General features: G+C 42.3%; 1 protein-coding gene across 1 annotated transcript in view; it reads right to left on the bottom strand.

Annotated features, from left to right (window-relative positions):
• The window catches only part of pomgnt1 (protein O-linked mannose N-acetylglucosaminyltransferase 1 (beta 1,2-)), a 28,222-nt gene extending 8,871 nt beyond the window's left edge, over positions 1-19,351 (bottom strand). Inside the window, exons 1-15 of the mRNA XM_023998141.2 lie at positions 19,208-19,351; positions 15,160-15,408; positions 14,944-15,046; positions 14,639-14,754; positions 14,335-14,400; positions 13,571-13,684; positions 13,245-13,362; positions 11,899-11,997; positions 5,989-6,116; positions 5,796-5,866; positions 5,541-5,616; positions 5,285-5,368; positions 5,019-5,060; positions 4,865-4,923; positions 1,165-1,237 (exon numbers count right to left, since the gene is read on the bottom strand). Of these exons, the coding sequence (XP_023853909.1) occupies positions 1,165-1,237; positions 4,865-4,923; positions 5,019-5,060; positions 5,285-5,368; positions 5,541-5,616; positions 5,796-5,866; positions 5,989-6,116; positions 11,899-11,997; positions 13,245-13,362; positions 13,571-13,684; positions 14,335-14,400; positions 14,639-14,754; positions 14,944-15,046; positions 15,160-15,294 (1,284 nt within the window). The 5' untranslated portion in view covers positions 15,295-15,408; positions 19,208-19,351. The remainder of the gene's footprint in view (positions 1-1,164; positions 1,238-4,864; positions 4,924-5,018; positions 5,061-5,284; positions 5,369-5,540; positions 5,617-5,795; positions 5,867-5,988; positions 6,117-11,898; positions 11,998-13,244; positions 13,363-13,570; positions 13,685-14,334; positions 14,401-14,638; positions 14,755-14,943; positions 15,047-15,159; positions 15,409-19,207) is intronic.
• Between the last annotated feature and the right edge of the window lie 410 nt (positions 19,352-19,761).

The raw sequence follows: 19,761 nt of genomic DNA, 5'->3' as shown, positions 1-19,761 counted from the left end.
TTATTGCCCTGGCCACATCTGCAGTCCTCATACCTCCTTGCAGCATGCCTAAGGCACATTCACGCAGATGAGCAGGGAAGGGACACTGGGCATCTTTCTTTTGCTGTTTTTCAGAGTCTGTAGAAAGGCCTCTTTAGTGTCCTGACGGTCATAACTGTGACCTTAATTGCCTACCGTCTAAGCTGTTAGTGTCTTAACGACCGTTACACAGGTGCATGTTCATTAATTGCTTATGGTTCATTGAACAAGCATGAGAAACAGTGTTTAAACCCTTTACAAGTAAGACCTGTGGAGTTATTTGGATTTTTATGAATTATCTTTAAAAAGACAAGGTCCTGAAAAAGGGACGTTTCTTTTTTTGCTGAGTTTATATTTGTATACAGACTAGCTCAAAAATAAGTGAAACTTGACAAATTATCCAATGGATTATGATAATTTCCTGGTAAAAAAAGTGGAGGTGCGAAAACATACGTTTAATTTGCTCCCTCTCTCAGGCAGCTAAGTGTAGGCTATGGGAAAAGCGGTTTGGCTCAGCCAAACGTCATCTATTATATTGCTCAGCTCAGTCGCGACTCGAAGAGAAAGAACTTTGCAGGTGTTTGATTAATAAACAATGCCATGCTGGTGGGTGGTAACATTCAAATAAAACCCAGCTCTGAAAAGAGACTTAAAAGTATGAGCACGTCATATAGGGGAAACGCATGGCATTGGCACTGAAAATATCGTAAATTACCACTTCGGGATTTCCCATTTCCAACTCCAAATACAGTATATCATACTAAAACAATGACTTGACTTAAATTGTTGTGCAACATCATTGGTAAGCTATTGGCATCGTCTTTCAGCTGAAATTCTACTCGTGGGCATTTAAAACACATTTTCTCTGTATGGAAAAATGTGTAGAATTGCAGGAAATGTACTTTAAAAACGTACATTTCTCTCTCCGTCATCAAGAGGGGCCACAAATGTTTTGCCATGAGGTGGGGGGCCCCCTAACCAAATCTCACTTTGGGCCTGCATGCATACATTTTACGTACAGTGGTCCAAGGGAATTGAACCCACTATCCCGGCACTGCAAGCGCCATGCTTTACCAACTGAGCTACAGCAACGAAAAGAAAACGTTTAAAAAGGGTGGAAAGTATCGAGAGGAGGAGGACACTGACCTGGTCGTTCCAGGCTGAGATGCAGTACAAGCTGTCGTCCTCGTTGAGCAGATGGACGGTCTGGCTCAGGAAACTGGACAGGAACAACAACCATAACAATGTCACCAACCATTGTCTTATTTCAGACGGCGCGTCGATTCCGCCTGCACTGATCTGTCACATTGGTTGAGGGACAAGAGTCGCATCGGAATGACACCATCTGACTTAAGACGATGGTCACTAGCACAACAGCATGAGTTCACCACAACACTTGGATGTCTTCATGCTGGGGATGAATAAAGTTGATCCGAGTCTATGATTCCCTACCACAAATACATTCCACTCCAGTATGTGACAGTTGAACCATCTCTTCCAGTTCTTTCGAAGAGCATGTTTGCGAGGTTACACAAGCATTGAATTCAGTTAGCCCAATACTCCAACTGTTTTCAGTTAGCCCAATACTCCAACTGTTTGTGAGCCATTTCTCATTAGTTAACGGAGGACAGAGCTGGAGAAGTTGCACATGTTCAACAGTTAATACATTTAAGGCTTGGGGCACACAAAGGAGAGATTTAGTAAAGCAGGAAGCATGTGGATCTACTGCCCCCTTTTGGTCAATAATGGTAATATTCATTCTAAAGTACATACTCGGCTACATTAAACTCACTGACAACCTTCCAATGATCTTTGCGCTGAGATTGAAGTCTCGCTCTCTCGCGCTCCCTCTCACCTGAGTGTACTACACATTAAGAACACCTTACTAACATTGAGTTGCACCTCACCCCTCAGAACAGCCTCAATTCGTCGTGGGCAAGGACCCGGGTCTGAATACTTATGTAAATGGGATATCACTTATTTGTATTTTTTATATATTTGCAAACATTTCTGAACCTGTTTTTGCATTGTCATTATGGGTTATTGTGCGTAGCTTGATGAGGAATTTGGAGATTTTTTCAAATCTATTTTAAGGCTGTTACGTAAAAAAAAAAAAAAGGGAAAATGTCTAGGGGTCTGAATACTTTCCGAATGCACTGTATGCATGTAGAATGCATTCGGAAAGTATTCAGATTCCAGTTTCCACATTTTCTTGCGTTACAGCCTTATAAAAAATTGATTAAGTAGTTTTCCCCCCTCAATCTACACAATACCCCATTACGACAAAGCAAAAAGAGGTTTGTTGAAATGTTAACATATTTATAAAATTTTGAACTGAAATATGACATTTGCATAAGTATTCAGACCCTTTACTCAGTACTTGTTGAAACACCTTTGCCAGCGATTACAGCCTTGAGGCTTCTTGGGTATGACGCTAAACACTTAGCACACCTGTATACTCAATGACATTGAGTCTTGTCCCGAAGCCAATCCTGCATTGTCTTGGCTGAATAGGGTCGTTGTCCTGTTGGAAGGTGAACCGTCACCCCAGTCTGAGGTACTGAGCCCTCTGGAGCAGGTGTTAGTCAAGGATCGCTCTGTACTTTGCCCCGTTCATCTTTCCCTTGGTCCTGTCTCGTCTCCCAGTACCTGCCGCTGAAAAACATCCCCACAGTATGATGCTGCCACCACCATGCTTCACTGTAGGGATGGTGACAGGTTTCCTGCAGACGTGACAGTTGGCATTCAGGCCAAAGAGTTCAATCTTGGTTTCATCCGACCAGAGAATCTTCGTGGTCAGAGTCCTTTAGGAGCCTTTGGACAAACTCCAAGCAGGCGGCCATGTACCTTTTACTGAGGAGTGGCTTCCGTCTGGCCACTCTACCATAAAGGCCTGATAGGTGGAGTGCTGCAGAGATGGTTGTCCTTCTGGAAGGTTCTCCCATCTCCATAGAGGAACTCTTGAGCTCTATCACGAGTGACCATTGGGTTCTTGCTCACCTCCCTGACCAAGGCCCTTCTCCCCTGATTGCTCAGTTTGGCTGGGTTAGGGTTCTAGGAAGAGTCTTGGTGGTTCCAAACTTATTCTATGTAAGAATGATGGAGGCCACTGTGTTCTTGGGGACCTTCAAAGCTGCAGAAATGTTTTGGTACCCTTCCCCAGATCTGTGCCTCGACACAATCCTGTCGTCTCGGAGCTCTACGGACAATTCCTTCAACCTCATGGCTTGGTTTTTGCTCTGACATGCACTGTCAACTGTCATACCTTATATAGACAGGTGTGTGCCTTTCCAAATCATGTCCAATCAATTGAATTTACCACAGGTTCGACTCTAATCAAGTTGTAGAAACATCAAGGATAATCAATGGAAACAGGATCCACTGGAGCTCAATAGCAAAGTCTGAATACTTAAGTATCTGTTTTTTATAAATTTGCAAAAATAAAACCTGTTTTCACTTTGTCATTATCGGGTATTGTGTATAGATTGATGAGGGACATTTTTTTGGATCAATTTTAGAATAAGGCTGTAACGTAACAAAATTTGGAAAAGGGAAGGGGTCTGAATACTTTCCGAATGCACTGTATATACACACACATGTAAAGTGTTGGTCCCATGTTTCATGAGCTGCAATAAAAGATCCCAGAAATGTTCCATACGCACAAAAAGCTCCTCTCTAAAAAGCTGTGCAAAAATGTGTTTACATCCATCCCTGTTAGTGAGCATTTCTCCTTTTTGCCGAGATAATCCATCCACATGACAGGTGTGGCATATCGAGAAGCTGATTTAACAGCACGATTACACAGGTGCACCTGTGCAGTTGTCACACAACAATGCCACAGATGTCAACTGCATGATGCTGACTGCATCATGAATGCTAATTTCTATACCATAAGCTGCCTCCAATGTCATTTTAGAGAATTTGGCAGTACGTCCAACTGGCCCCACAACCGCAGACTAAGTGTAACCACACCAGCCCAGGAACTCCACACCTGGCTTCTTCAGCTGCGGGATTGTCTGAGACCAGCCACCCGGACAGCTGCTGAAACTGTGGGTTTTCACAACCGAAGAACTTCTGCACAAACTCAGAAACCGTCTCAGGAAAGCACATCTGCGTGCTCGTCGTCCTACCCAGGGTCTTGACCGTGGCGTTGTAACTGACTTCAGTGGGTAAATGCTCACCTCCGATGGCCACTGGCACACTGGAGAAGTGTGCTCTTCATGGATGAATTCCGGTTTCAACTGTACAGGGCAGATGGCATCGTGTGGGCGAGCGGTTTGCTGATGTCAACGTTTTGAATAGTGACCCATGTTGCATGGTTTATGATATGGGCAGGCATAAACTACGAACAAAATTGCATTTTATAGATGGCAATTTGAATGCACAGAGATACCATGACAGGATCCTGAGGCCCATTGTCGTGCCACTCATCCACCGCCATCACCTCATATTTCAGCATGATAATGCACAGCCCCATGTCACAAGGATCTGTACACATTACGGATCTGTACACAATTCCTGCAAGCTGAAAATGTCCCATTTCTTCCATAACCTGCATACTACCCAGACATGTCACCCATTGAGTATGTTTGGGACGCTCTGGATCGACATGAACAACACTGTGATCCAGTTCCCGCCAATATCCAGGAACTTCGCACAGCAGTTGAAGAGGAGTGGGACAACATTCTACAATCAACAACCTGATCAACTCTATGCAAACTCTATGGCTTTCTGATCCTCATCCCTACTTTTTTCTTTTAAAGGTATCTGTGACCAACAGATGCATATCTGTATTCCCAGTCATTTGAAATCTAAATCCATCAATCTAAAACTATAGAGATCTTACCTGAAGAAATCTATGGAGATATCTAGGTCTTCCTCCAGGACTACGGCAAAGTTGGCATCCTGCAAATCAATCACAAATCAACCACAATGGCAGAAATCAACCACACCATAATAACTGATCTTGATTTGATGGACAGAAAGGTGAAAATACTCACTGGGTGTAGGTTGAAGGTTGCAGTGAGACTGGCTTTGTAGTGCTGAAAGGAGAGAGCAGACAGATGCATGGAGGTGGTAGTGACTGGGTGATGGATGCCAAAACACTGTGTGCATTACAATACGACATTGCCTTTGATTGTCTCATTTGTTGGTGTTTGACAAAATAAGTGACTTCTAGTTGACTGTATGACCGACTCCGTTTCAGCTGGTCTGTGATGGAGGCTGCTCTGAGTGCGATGAGTGAGTTGGCTGACAGACGTCTCACCTGGGATACTCTGGCATTCTTGATGCTGATGGGAGTGTGTTGAACCCCCTTCAGTCCAAACAGCTCCACCACATCCATGGGCTCCTGCACACACACACACACACGCAAGCACACGCAAGCACACGCAAGCACACGCAAGCACACGCAAGCACACGCAAGCACACACACGCAACTTTAAGCGCAATAAATGAAATACCATTACAGTTGAGAAGATGGTTAAGGAGGAGGGTGACGATAAAGAGAAGGAACTCGGTACCTCATAGTATCCATCGATGAAGACTGTGACCATATGTGGGTTGACCCCCTGGGCCGAGAGCAGAGACCTCAGCATCCTAACATGGAGATGAAAGAGCTGGTCGTAATAATGATAGGACATCAGACAATGTTTGCCTGATTAGATTTCGGTTTGCTATTTGGCCTCAGAAAACCCGCACTGATTTGTAAGATCAAAACAATGTTTCTGGTCTGAACCCTACTTCCAGACCCCTTCCCGTCAGAATCACAGTCATACCTGTACAGATAGTTAGGTCTGTTCCCAGCGATGACCGCCACAGGAACATTGAACACATTGTTGTTGGGGAGCTAGAGAAAGGAGGGGGAGGGGGGACAGCTTGAGTTCAATCATCCAGACGGGCCCTTATAAAAATTTAAAAAAAGTAGTGCACTAAATAGGGAATAGGGTGCCATTTGGGACGTAGCCTTACTGGGTCTGGGCTGAACTCAATGGGGGCCGGGTCTTTGCAGCTACAGATGCTGCCGTAGCCCTCCACCTTACTGCAGAAGAGTTTCCTCCTCCTGTTCAGCTCTGTGTCAGCCCAATGGCACTCTGCATCTGCAGGGGGACAGAGAGGAGAATGGTACCCAATTACAATTAACTGACACATTTATTTAATTTTTTTCCCACCAGGGAACATTGAGTGTGGCAATCAGAATAAAACACACATGACAAGTAGGTGTTGAGATGGTGGTTGACATGGTGCAGGAGCATAAAGCCACCTTACAATGCATAGTGAAAGTATACACACCCCTTGCAGTCTACACATTTTGCTGCCTCAAATTAGATTATTTTTTTTTTTAAACGATCTACACAACCTAGTCCACACTTTCAAAGTAAAAGACAAAATATTGAAAATTAATCTTCATAAAAAATTAAGATGTATTGATTGCATTTGCCTTCACACCCGAGTTAATACTTGGTGGAAGCACCTTTGGCAGCCATCACAGCTGTAAATAATTTTGAATAATACCAACCTTGCACAACTCTTAGGGAAACATAAATCAATTGTTTTTCTCAAAATTGCTCAAGCTCAGTAAACTTGGTTGGGAATCATTGACGGACAACAATATTTAAAAACCTGATTTTCAAGCAGATTAAACCAGGAATGAGAATGCACCTTTCTGGAACACTCACCACCTCTTGGAAAGCCATTCCGGTGTGCCTTTGGTATTAGCATTTGTGTAATTGTCCAGCTGATAACCTAACCCTGGGATAGTGTCATTTTTCAGAAGACTACAACAGGTTTTCCTCTAACTTTTGTAACTGGGCTTTGCTCCTCATATTTATTTGATCCTGACAAACTTCCCAGTCCCTGCTGGTGACAAGAATACCCATAACATGATGTTCCCACCACAATACTTAAAGACACAGAGGATCAACAACACTGCATTCACGCCACATTACTGGCATGTATGATAAAGTGAAAAGAAGTGTTAGGTTCTAAATCAAGGGGGCAAAGTACGCCCCCGATGTTTTTTACCCCTTTTCTCGCCCAATTTCGTGGTATCCAAGTGGTAGTTACAGTCTTGTCCCATCGCTGCAACTCCTGTACAGACTCGGGAGAGGAGAAGGTCATGCGAGAACCATGCGTCCTTAGAAACACGACCCGCCAAGCCTCACTGCTTCTTGACACAATGCCTGCTTAACCCGGAAGCCAGCCGCACCAATGTTCGGAGGAAACGCCGTACACCTGGCGACCGTGTCAGCATGCATGCGCCCGGCCCGCCACAGGAGTCGCTAAAGTGCGATGGGACAAGGAAATCTCGGCCTACCAAACCCTCTCCTAACCGGGAAGACGCTGGGCCAATTGTGCGCCGCCTCATGCGTCTCCCAGTCACGGTCAGCTGTGACACCGCCTGGGATCGAACCCGGGTCTGTAGTGATGCGGTGCCTTAGACCGCTGCGTCACTCAGGAGGCCCCCGCAAATTGATTTTAACAAACAATTAATCCCCCCAAAAATGCAGCCCTCCATTGAATTTCTTAATCCCAATGTGGCCCTCGAGCCAAAAAGTTTGCCCACCCCCGTTCTAAACGAACCGAGTGAAAACTGATGGACAACTATAAAAGCTCAAACCAAGCTTATTCACCCAAAGGGTCGGACACCTAAACAGACAAGCACAGGTATATACACCCCAATTTGGGTGCAATATCCTCCTTCTCTCTTAACATTATATCTTTATTGCTAGGCAAGAAGTTAAGCGATGCGGACAATAAACTGTTCCTTCTCCCTTAATGCGCCCTGACCTCGGCACCCATTCCTCACTAAACCACATCTCTCCACCCTTATCAGTGCCTGCAACTATGTGATTGGAATGTATTGAGTAAAAGAAAGGCAAACTTAATTGCCCCCACCATATTCATTCCTCCTCCAGATTAACTTCCGGTTTAGAAACCAGACTATGGCACTCCTCATTTCCATAGGATACCTGATAATTAACAATATTTCAAGTTTAGGAGTCAGAACCCATCAGAAGGAAGCCTGTGTTTAAAAAAAAAAATCCACTCCAAATCATCCATTCTGTTTGCAACAAGGCCATTAAGTAATACCGCAAGACAACACGGCAAATAAATAAACGTTTGGGCCTAAATTAAAAACTTCAGGTTCGGGTCAAATCCAATATAACAGTGAAAGTGAAAAATCACTGTATTTTCAAGTATTGTGGTGGCAGCATCATGTTATAGGTATGCTTGTCACCAGCAGGGACTCGGAAGTTTGTCAGAAGAAAAATAAAGATGAATGAAGCAAAGCCCAGGTAAAAAGTTATAGGAAACCCCACCTGTTTTGCTCTAGGATACCCACAAGCCTCACCTGAAGGCAGCCCGGTACCATTTTCTTTTTTTTAAATTTATGGAAGCACATATGGAAGTAGTTTAGTACCAAAAAAAAAAGAAAAATGCTAGAACAACCTAACCTTTCAGCCTATAAGTACCCGCTGAAGAACGTTGCCGGGCGTCTCCTTTAGCATATGCATCAGATGCATATCAACCCGCAAGGTGTGCAAACATCGACACCAATGCTTGATAACTAGAGAATAAACTATTACAAAGTAGAAACAAAAAAGATAACCAAGTGAGCAGGTGAAATGATTTGCCGTATTCCTAAACAAAAGCACCAGTGCATGAACAATTGTCAAGGATGAAATGCATAAAGAAATATGTGGAAATATATTAATGACAAGATATAAAAAGTCATTTGTTGAGTGTATCGGACACTATTGTGCCCTTATACCTGCGCTTTTAAGCATCGTCTTCTCTTTATGCGCCGGGTCCACAGTCAGCAACGTCAATTTTAAGCTCAATTTCCGATCCTCCAACTCATAAATTCTACAGCATTTGCAATGCTGTCAGTGCATCAATTAGTTTGGTTCGGCTTGCCATTGTGAACTACACGCGTTGTATGTTGTACAGTGTCCGATTTGACTGAGGAGAGATTATATACACAATTTCCAGGCTTTCATAATCAAATAAATTAGACCGCCCACAATTCTTCATCATTACACGATTGTTCTAAATTCAATCATCCTCGTCACCCTCAACATTCAGATCAATCTGTTAACTCGAAATGACACAACGACAAGGTTCCAGTTGAACAAAGTTTACTATACTGTATGAACACACTACAAGGTAGCCATTCCACTCAAGGCTAGGTCCATCAACAACCAAACTTCCCGCGCAGGCGCACTCTTTACAGAGTAACAGCCCCGTAATAACAGAAATATAGGGATACTTAAAACATGAACTTAACACAATCAAATTCAATCACCCTCCTCATCATTCAGTTCATTGAAGTCACATGCACCATTATCAGTTCTGGTTTCTACCACCCATTCATCCATTGAAGACAAAATAGCATATTTTATTAAGTTACTCGTTTTTGCTTAGTAGTCAGAGCAATGCTGCCGCGCGAGTGGTCATGTGCTGAACACACTGACAGCACGGATATTCTTGGAAAAAGTTACATTTGGAACTGGAGCTGCACCTCTTGAATTTTGCGTTATTTGACGAATTTTGCGTTATTTGACAAATGTAAGTGTCATAGAGCAAATTCTGCAGTTTCTTTCTGATACGATATAGAAATCAAAATGTTTTACCTGCATGCGTATTGATAAAGTGATGCTCCTTTCCCTGCATCTGTCAACAAGACGCACCTCTCTCTTCATGTACAATTTTACAACTGATAATATTGTCACTCATCAGATTGTCAATTTCATCTCGTCTATAGGCCAACCATTTGTGTGTGAAATTTGTTGTTTCGGTATAGTTTAGGTCAGTGGAGGCTGCTGATGGGAGGATGGCTCATATTAATAGCTGGAATGGAGCAAAAAAATGTAATGGCGTCAATACATGGAAACCATGTGTTTGCTGCATTTAATATCATTCCCCCTCTTCCGCTCCAGCCATTACCATTACCACGTCCTCCCCAATTAAGGTGCCACCAACCTCCTGTGGTTTAAGTGTAGTTTCGATAGGCCGGCTGACTGGCATCGTTTGTTTCCTGCTCATCAACTTGGATAGAGTCAAGGATATGTTTTGCAATATTCTAAAAAGGCCTACTGCAACACGTAGCGTGTTTGTGAGTCCCTTACAATAAAATGTAATTAGCAATAGAGTTATAGTAAATAAAAGTCCCATACCAGATTATTTTCATAACGTAAAACAGAATGATATCAACCAGCAAGGCACGTGGTCAAATTATTTGCTGCTGATAAATAACACCCTCATGACACTATTGTCATTCTAAATCAAAGAAAAAGCCATATCTCAGACTAGCCAATAAAAATAAAAGATTAAGATGGGCAAAAGAACACAGACACCGGAACTCAACAATGACATTTCTAAGTGACCCCAAACTTTTGAACAGTAGTATATTTTTTTTTGGGGGGGGGGGGGGGGGGGGGGGGGGGTAGATGCCTACAATTTTAAATCAAATAGATAAATTATCCTTGGTATGAGCATCTTAAAACAATTGCCCCCCAGCTTAGACTAGAGGGTTGAAACAGTTGCATAGTTTAATTGCTGTGATAGGAAGAAACTGAGGATGGATCAGCAACATTGTAGTTACTCCACAATACTAACCTAACTGACAGAGAGAAAAGAAGGAAGCCTGTACAGAATAAAAATGTTCAGAAACATGCATCCTGTTTGCAAGGCGGCACTAAAGTAATACCGCGAAACATCTGGCAAAGCAATTCACTTTTTGTCCTGAATACAAAGTGTTATGTTTGGGGAAAATCCAAAACATTACTGAGTAGCACTCTCCATATTTTCAAGCATGGCTGCATCATACTATGGGTATGCTTGTAATCGTTAAGGACTGGGAAGTTTTTCAGGATAAAATAAACCTAATGCAGCTAAGCACAGGCAAACTCCAAGAGGAAAACCTGGTTCAGTCTGCTATGCTGTATTTTGTGTAGATCGTTGACAAAAAATTACAATTAAATCCATTTTAATCCCACTTTGTAACAAAATGAGGAAAAAGCCAAGGGGTGTGAATACTACTCTACCTCAATTACCTCGTACCCCTGTACATCGACTCGGTACCGGTACCCCATGTATATAGCCAAGTTATCATTACTCATTGTATATTTGTCGGGTTATTATTTTTCTATTTTTCTCAACATTGTTGGGAAGGGCCCACAACTAAGTATTTCACTGTTAGTCTACACCTGTTTACAAAGCGTGACAAATACAATTTGATTTGAAAACCTAACTCAAGAATAGTTGTATTTTTCAGAGAGACAATTACACACAGTTTAATGCCAAAGACAGACCAGAATGGCTTTCCAAGAGCTGGTGAGATGTTCCTGAATGTTCCAGTCTCAGTCCTGACTTAAATCTGCCTGAAGATTACAGACAAGGTTTGAATACAGCTGTCCATCAAAGATTCCCAACCAAATTTACTGAGCTTGAGCCATTTTTGACAAAAACAATTGATATACATTGCCTTAAGAGTTGTGCAAGGTTGGTAGAATCTTATTCGAAATTATTCTGTTTTTAAAAGATGCTTCCACCAATTATTAACTTTGGGGTAAGAAGACATGCAATCAGCACATCTTGATTTTCATATGGAAAATGTTATATTATTTTTCTTTCACTTTGAAAGTGTGGAGTAGGTTGTAAAGATCAGTAGGACAAAATTCTAATGTAATCCCTTTTAAGATATATTCTTAAGGCAGCAAAATTGTAAAACTGCACAAGGGTTGTGTAGACTTTCGACTAGCGACTGTATATTTGAGATCATTTCTCTTAATAGCTGCATATAAAGGATGATTGGTCATTGTTGAGCGTGGAGCAAGGTGAGGAGGGAGAAGAGGGGATGGGAGGCGAGGTAGGTACCTTCAGAGGCAGTGAGCTGGACCTCAGTCTTCAGTAGAACAGGATCTCCCCAGGTGGACAGGGCTGGGGACTTGGAGTGTTTCTCACCATACAACTGACCTGAAAACAAACATCCCAAGCAGCTCATCATCAACACACCCACATCGCATGACACACAAATGGACAAAAACTATGATAAAGAGATAAGAAAAATTCATAACATTTCACAATGCAGCTGCGCTGCTGCCAGCAGCGGTTTGGGTCTCACAGTGCACCCCTTTGCTGTTGTAATGGTAGTACAGGGAGCCTAGTGGTTAGAACATTGGGCCAGTAACCGAAAGGTTGCTGGATCGAAACCCCAAGCTGACACGGTAAACATCTGTCGTTCTGCCCCTGAACAAGGCAGTTAACACACTGTTCCCCGGTAGGCAGTCACTGTAAATAAGAATTTGTTCTTAACTGACTTTCCTAGTTAAATAAAGGTTAAATTATTATTATTATTATTTTAAATACCATTACTGTACCTCAATTCCACCTCGCAAAATGTGCATTTACTTCTCGAAGTATTGCCATACAGGAATTCACTGCGGTCGCTTGCCTTTCTCTGGCATTTTTCCAACTTAAAGACAATGACAAGGCGGTGGAGTCAATACTCCCGGTGTCGACTCCCATTTCTGAATATCAAGATTAGTACGGCAACTAATCAAATGCTTGCATATTTTACAGCGAACTAGCGAGGGACGGAGAGAGAGGGGAGGGGCACAGTACAGGCAGGTCGGCCACCAGGCAGACAGTCAGGACCGTGCACTAGGCCCATCTTCAATACATAAAAAAAAAGCTGTATTTCGCAATGCAATATGCTGCAATTTCACACAACTTCAGTAAAGCAGGGCTTATCATCAATGAATAGCTTATTCTCATGCAACAGACCAAAGACCGAACACACTCACATTATTATTGAAAAGAAAGAGCAGGCGAGCCAGCGCGTGGGAGAGAGAGGAGGGGGCAGGCAGAAATAATTCATCTCTACCTTGCAATGTCAAGGTATGCCTTGCAAATTCACCAAAGTAGCCTTACGTTTGCTTCTTCCTCTCTGGTTTTATTTAAATTACAACTTTCCCCAGGCCTTTATAGCCGGTCATCAAGTTATGCTATAACACGGAAAAGAATATGTTTTGTGATAACTGCACTTGTGATTTACATTTTGTGGGGGAAAAACAAGTCTTTGGTTAGGTTTTTTTTCTTAACGTAAAGATCCCAATTTCATTTAAACGTTCACACCCCTAGCAGTAACTGTCATTTGTGTGAAAATGGATCCCGGTGTGTGTGTGTGTGTTTCAAGAGTGAGGGAACATCTGTTCCTATACCTCCTTTCTTCACCACCAAGGTCCACATGTCTCTCCAGCTGAGGTTGAGACCCGCCTGGCTCCCAAGCCCCTTCAGCAGGTTTTTAGCAGACTCTTTCAGGTGGAACGTCCCCTCATCCTAAAGGTAAACAACACAACACAGACGGGCACAAAGCACTGCATCGTCAGGCTAAATCATTAGCCTTACTCTACATTAGCCCATTTAGCGCATCAAGTTTATTGCATGCAAATACAATAGCTTTGATGCAAGTCACTACTGGTGCATCAAGAACTAGCTTATAGTATATACATACGCAAAGCCGGAAGGGAGTTAGTGAGTGACTCACCTTGATGGTGAAGATGAGGACCCTGCCACGCGTCACCATGTTGAGGAAGAGGATCATGGCCTCGTCCTCATGGGGAGAGTAGGTGTCAAATATCCTCTTGGCCATCACATGGCCCTGCACACACACACAACGAAGTGACATTTATGCTGATGACCTACAAATAGACCTTGTCTAGAGAGGAGAGGTTGGTTTAGCAATAGGGCGATTCCACAGTAACAAACGGAGACAAGATTTTTCACTTTAAAATGTTAAACTAAAAAACAATGACTGCAAAGTTAAACCATACAGCTCTATGCACAAGGACTACTTTTAACAATTTCCACTGAACATTTTACAAAAACACATTTACTTGGAGAACAGTGCAAATGAAAAGTTTGGTAACTGAATGACGGCACAAACAGCCAAAACCATTCTCTTAACAAACTTTGTATCTTAGCTGTTCCTCAAGTAAACGTGTTTCAGCAAAACGTGGGAATTGTTCAAAGTAGACCTTGTGCATACAGTTGTGTGGTTTGTTTAACTTTACAATGATTGGTTTTTGTTTGACATTTTAAAGTGGAAAAACCTGAGTCTCAGTATCACTCTTACCATGGAATTGCCTACTACCAAGACTAGTAGTTTCATCTCACTATGTTGTCGACATGCTGCGCTTCATGAACGCTTGAAAAACAAAGGCTAAATTGAAACACCGCTCACAAGTGCAGAGAAAAAAAAACACCAGATTCAGTGTGTCTCTAGGTGAAGAGTCAGAAACGCTCACTTACTGTAGCCTGGTTGAGGACTATCACGTGAATGCCTCGGCCCTGCTCCCGCATTTCATCCTCCAACACCTGGAGAGGGATACCACAGACAACACAAGCACCTTTCAATATCAATAGTTACATCATAAATCACACTACGAAACCCAGTTTATAGGACACACATCAACAATAAGCCAGATTGTTGTTTTTATTGTTTTTTCCCAGCAACTACGGAGAGGATGCGTACCTAGGCCAGTGCAGTTCAACTGGGTTTGGCTCAGTAGTGTGAAAAGGGTAGCATTATAGTGAAATGCCTACAAGTACTCACAGTGGTACCGTCCACTGCCACATAGACTTTGGAGCGGCTGGAGTACACCTCAATGTCCAGGACCTTCCTACCGCTCGCCGTCTTGCGCGGGGTCTCCATGTTGGGCAGGGCGTCGTCTTTAAACCAGCATGGGAAAGTTCAGCCATTTTGAATTGTGGAAAGTTGCTTCATAAATTGACATAACATTGCTCAGCAGTACAAATTCCATAGATCAACAACTTCGATAGGCTATAATGAGTGAGAAACAGCTTTTGACATCGAAAATGGAAAAGTGTGAAAGAAATGGAAGAATTGACAAGACTCACCATACTCCTGCACTGCCTCTTCCTCATTGGCTACTCTTCTTGTGTCTAAGATTAGTTTGATATTCACAATGACTGTGACCAGCAGAAAGAGAACCGCTCCAGCCTGCACAGAGGAAAAAGTAAAGTTGATTTCTCAAAAATACCTCAAATGTAGGCTAACCAAAAGTGACAGTGAATGGTAGCTGAACTGGCAAAACAACATGTATCTGGGTTCACCTGGCAGCCTCGACGGAGAGCTCGCTTGTTAGTTAATTTGTACTTCCAGGTGAGGTAGAGGCTCCGTTGCTGGCGAGGGATGAACGGTTTTGCTCGAGGATTCGGTGTCCAGGTGTCCATACCTGACTGTGGCATGAGACTGTAAACCCTCTCCACCTCCTGCTGCTGAGTACGTTACAACAATAACGCATATGCCTACACAGCATCCAGTCCAAGCTGATGACCAATTGGTTGCAATCACCTCGTCATCTTGAAAGCAGAGAGTGCAGAAGTTGAAGAATGCAGTAGCTAGCTAGTTTATGTGCACAGTTAGCGAACGGTAGCATAACAACAAATATTTGATTGTGCAAAATAAATAACCAATTTTTGTTGACAACAAACATAACATTGCTAGTAGTATAACTAATTAGTAGCTAACACACCAAGATTATTCAAATGAACTAATGAAGGATATAAAAAAAAAATAACACCACCACAGGTTCATCACACCCATAGATACTGTATTTAGCTAGCTAGGAGGTCTTAACAATTTTTCTGCTAGCAAAACTAACGAAGATGTCACTTTCCTATGGTATTGAGGAAACCTTTAAAATAAAAGCATGTATTTCAAAACATTGCAAGATGGCCAACTCATTGAAAATATATTACATTTTAATCAATGTTGAAGAATGCAAGAAGGAATTTATGATTCAAATAACCAACATCATCGAGCTTTGATTATTTGAATCAGCTGTATAGTGCTAGGGCAAAAACCAAAACATGCACCAGTGGATGGGGGGGAAATCAACAATCAACCCCAGCAAGCATTACAAGACGGTCTTGCCGAGACAGATCTCGAATAATGAGGTGAGAAGTGGTTTAATTTGCACAAAATAATTAGTGTCACAAAACCTGGCATACATCTCTAAATATAATGTGCGTCCTTTTCTTTCTGTTTGTGCTGGTGGTTCCCACCTTGGTGCCTTAGTGGATGGCATTGTGCCGATGCCAAATCGCAAGGGTCGCACAGGTCATGCTGGCCTGGCTTTTGGCTTCCTGTCCACTCCTGGAGCTAGAGCGTCAATGCTGTACCCCACAAAACCTTAGTACCCCACAAAGCCTTAGTACCCCACAAAGCCTTAGTACCCCACAAAGCCTTAGTACCCCACAAAGCCTTATCCCAGACATTGTCTGTCTATTAGCTCCTGGCAACAACCTTATATACAGTCTCTCCATGGCTAACGCAGGAAAGGCGTTTAAAGAACTTCTCTGTGCTGCTCTGTTGAAGTGAACTCGGGTAAATCCTTAATTACCATTACTAGTTGCATCAAAACATGACAAACAATTTCCAAGATGATGTCTTGCAAATTACTAAAACCCTGCAATGCCACTTGTAATTATAGGTCTGTGTCCTTGACTTCCCAAAATATCTAAAGTACCAGGAGCAGCTAGCATTGGAGTATGAATGCCAAGCATGGGAGCTGGGTGTGACTTACAGAAGGGCTCACCGTGCCTCTGGTGCCACGATAAAGTACACCTGAGTGATGATTATGCCAATTTTGACACTTTGTTCGAGGAACTGCGGTGCATGGGTGCAACTTTGACTTCTGGGAGTGGAAGTAATGCTGGCCAGATCTCCAGGACTACCAATTCTAGTGGACCCCATTAGTACCCTCGCCTCAAGCCTCACCTGATGGCCCACCTGCTCATACTTATGCTGGGATCTTAAGTGTAAGATTTTCTCTGCACTGTCCAGACCATAAATGTTGTTTGTTTTGTTATGTATTCGGAAGTTTGGACGACTGAGGTGCCCAAAGTAAACTGCCTGTTATCAGGCCCAGAAGCTAACAAATGCATATGCATGGTTGTATTGGATAGAAAACACTCTAAAGTTTCTAAAACTGTTAAAATAATGTCTGAGTATAAGAGAACTGATTTGGCAGGCAAAACCCCGAGGACAATCAATCCAGGAAAGCATTTTCCAATGCTTTTCTATGGGGAAGCCAAATTATAAGGTCCAAGATTGCAGTTCCTATGGCTTCCACTAGATGTCAACAGTCTTCAGAAATTGTTCGATGTTTTTTTAATTTTTTTTAATGAAGAAGTAGTTGTATTCTTTCTAAGTGTCACTCAGGTGGACTCTAGTCTTTTGGTGCACGTGAATGAGAGCGCGCTCCGTGTTGTTTTTCTCCAGTATTGGAAACAGTTTATTCCGTCTTAAATTGCATAGATTATTTACATTTTAGGGTACCTGAGGTTGGATTAGAAACATTGTTTGAAATGTTTGGACCAAGTTTACAGGTAACTTATTAGATCCTTTGTAGGCATGTTGGGCGAGTTGGAACCGGTGTATTTCTGAACCAAACGCGACAAATAAACAGACATTTTTGGGATATAAAGAAGGACTTCATCAAACAAAACGACCATTCATTGTAACTGAGACCTTTGGGATTGCAAAAAGATGAAGATCTTCAAAGGTAAGCGATTTATTTTATCGCTATTTTTGACTTTGGTTGGAAAATGTTTTTCATGCTTTTGTATACGGGGCGCTGTTCTCAGATAATCGCATGGTATGCTTTTGCCGTAAAGCATTTTTGAAATCTGACAAAGCGGCTGCATTAACAAGAAGTTATACATTGGCTTAAAGATTAACACTTGTATTTTTTATGAATGTTTATTATGACTATTTTGAATTTGGCGCTCTGCAATTTCACAGGATGTTGTCGAGGTGGGTCGCTTGCGGAACGCCTACGCCAGAAAGGTTAATAATGGTGGTGGGGACAAGGTCGGACAGATCTCCAGGGACCCCAGCATAGAACCTCACCTGATGGCCCACCAGCGACAACTGAAACACTTCCATCTCCACTTTTACATTGGCACAAATCATTTGTAAAAAAATATATATATCTTTAACCCAATATGTAACGCATATACAGTGACTTGCATTGTGGCCAATGTAATGGGTGGCATATAAGGTCAGCAACACTACGTATTATTCAGTGCCCCATGAAATAACACTATATGGTTTCTACAGACCCTAGTGTACTCCCAACCCCACTTTTACACAGCAGGTATTTTTATGTAGGCCAATATGTAATTTATAGGCCTACAGTTAATTCATTGGACCACTGGAATGGGTGGATTTGAAAGTGCTGCTGGGTATGTAAACCTGTCCCCCAATAAATAACACCATATCTACAGACCCTACGGAGTAATCCCAACCCTACTTTTACGCCGGCAGAGTCGTTTTTTCTCTATAAGCCAATATGTAATTCATATGCAGCGTATTGCATTGCAGTGAATGGAGTGAGGGGGTACAAGGAGTCACCAGCACACTATATTAAACCCTTTGCCCAACACAATAGACCAATTAAAGTTTTTTAGACTGGAGTAGTTCCAATTACATATATATTTGTATTTGATTAAAAGTGTATTTATTTACATATATAACCTTTATTTAACTAGGCAACATATAGCCTTACATAATAGCTTTCAACATACTAGTACTGGTGTACACTTTCTACAGAAATGCTGGTATAAATAATACAATATAAATAATAAAAGTTGGCCATATGTTCCATTAATTTAGCCTTAAAACATGCTTAAAACTATAATGTTGATATCATGGATGGTCAGTCCTTGCATCCATAGCTCCGTCAATTAAGTTGAGAGTGGAACACTTCTCCAGACCCATCCCTTCCCTGTTTCAGTAAAAGGCTGTGGGGACTACGCTTTGTTATGGTTTCAACTTCTGATTGCTGCAACGCTGTGAAAACAGTTGTATTGCACTAGAGTGCGAAAAAAACGATATTGCCAAAGTTTAGCATGTCTTTGTATGGGGACTCTTATTTTGAATAAATATCCGCGATCATCCTGCCAGAATAATATCCTGCTGCCAGGATAACGGTAATGAGGTTTTAACACACCAATGCAGCTAACGTTGGATGGCTAGCTAACGGTAAAAAGAGCACTCGTTGCTGGCTGGTTGTCTGATATGTATCTAGTTGCATAACAACTTAAGTTAGCTACTACAATTTATCTAGCTAGCAAGTAATAACTCAACACTTACGCCGGCCGTAGCGTGCAGGACAATCGCTGGAGTTGCTTTTGTGTAAAAGGCAGCTGGCTATCGGCTGCGAACTGCTAGACTGACGACTCTCACACTAAATTCTTCCGCTGCTCTGTCGGTCGCTAGTCTCGCAAAGCCCCCTGATCCTGCGAGTTTTAGTGACGTGGAGTTCATGAACCATTCGTTCTTCTTCTTCCTCCTCAAATTTGTATTGTCGTATCGCAACCGTGGGGTGCTTACACCGCCTCCTACTGTACTGGAGTGTGAGTGTAACAGTACTCTTCTTGCGTTGTGTACGATCAATCATCCACACCCATCCAACTTGTAGCACCAGTCATGGAGATTTATTCTGATAGAAACAGCACGTCATGCAATGCACGGCTTCCCATCTAACTCTGCACTCACGGAACTGGATAATATATATAGATTAAAAGCAGAAGGAGCCTTTATTAGACCTAGGAAAAAATGGATTGAGGAGGGAGAACAGAATTCATCCTATTTCTTTAGACTTGAGAAATTTCACTCTAAAAATAACACTATCCATAAGTTAAACA

Source organism: Salvelinus sp. IW2-2015, linkage group LG13 (assembly GCF_002910315.2).
Source record: "Salvelinus sp. IW2-2015 linkage group LG13, ASM291031v2, whole genome shotgun sequence".
NCBI classification, from domain to species: Eukaryota; Metazoa; Chordata; class Actinopteri; order Salmoniformes; family Salmonidae; genus Salvelinus; species Salvelinus sp. IW2-2015.
This window is presented reverse-complemented; position numbering and strand designations above follow the sequence as displayed.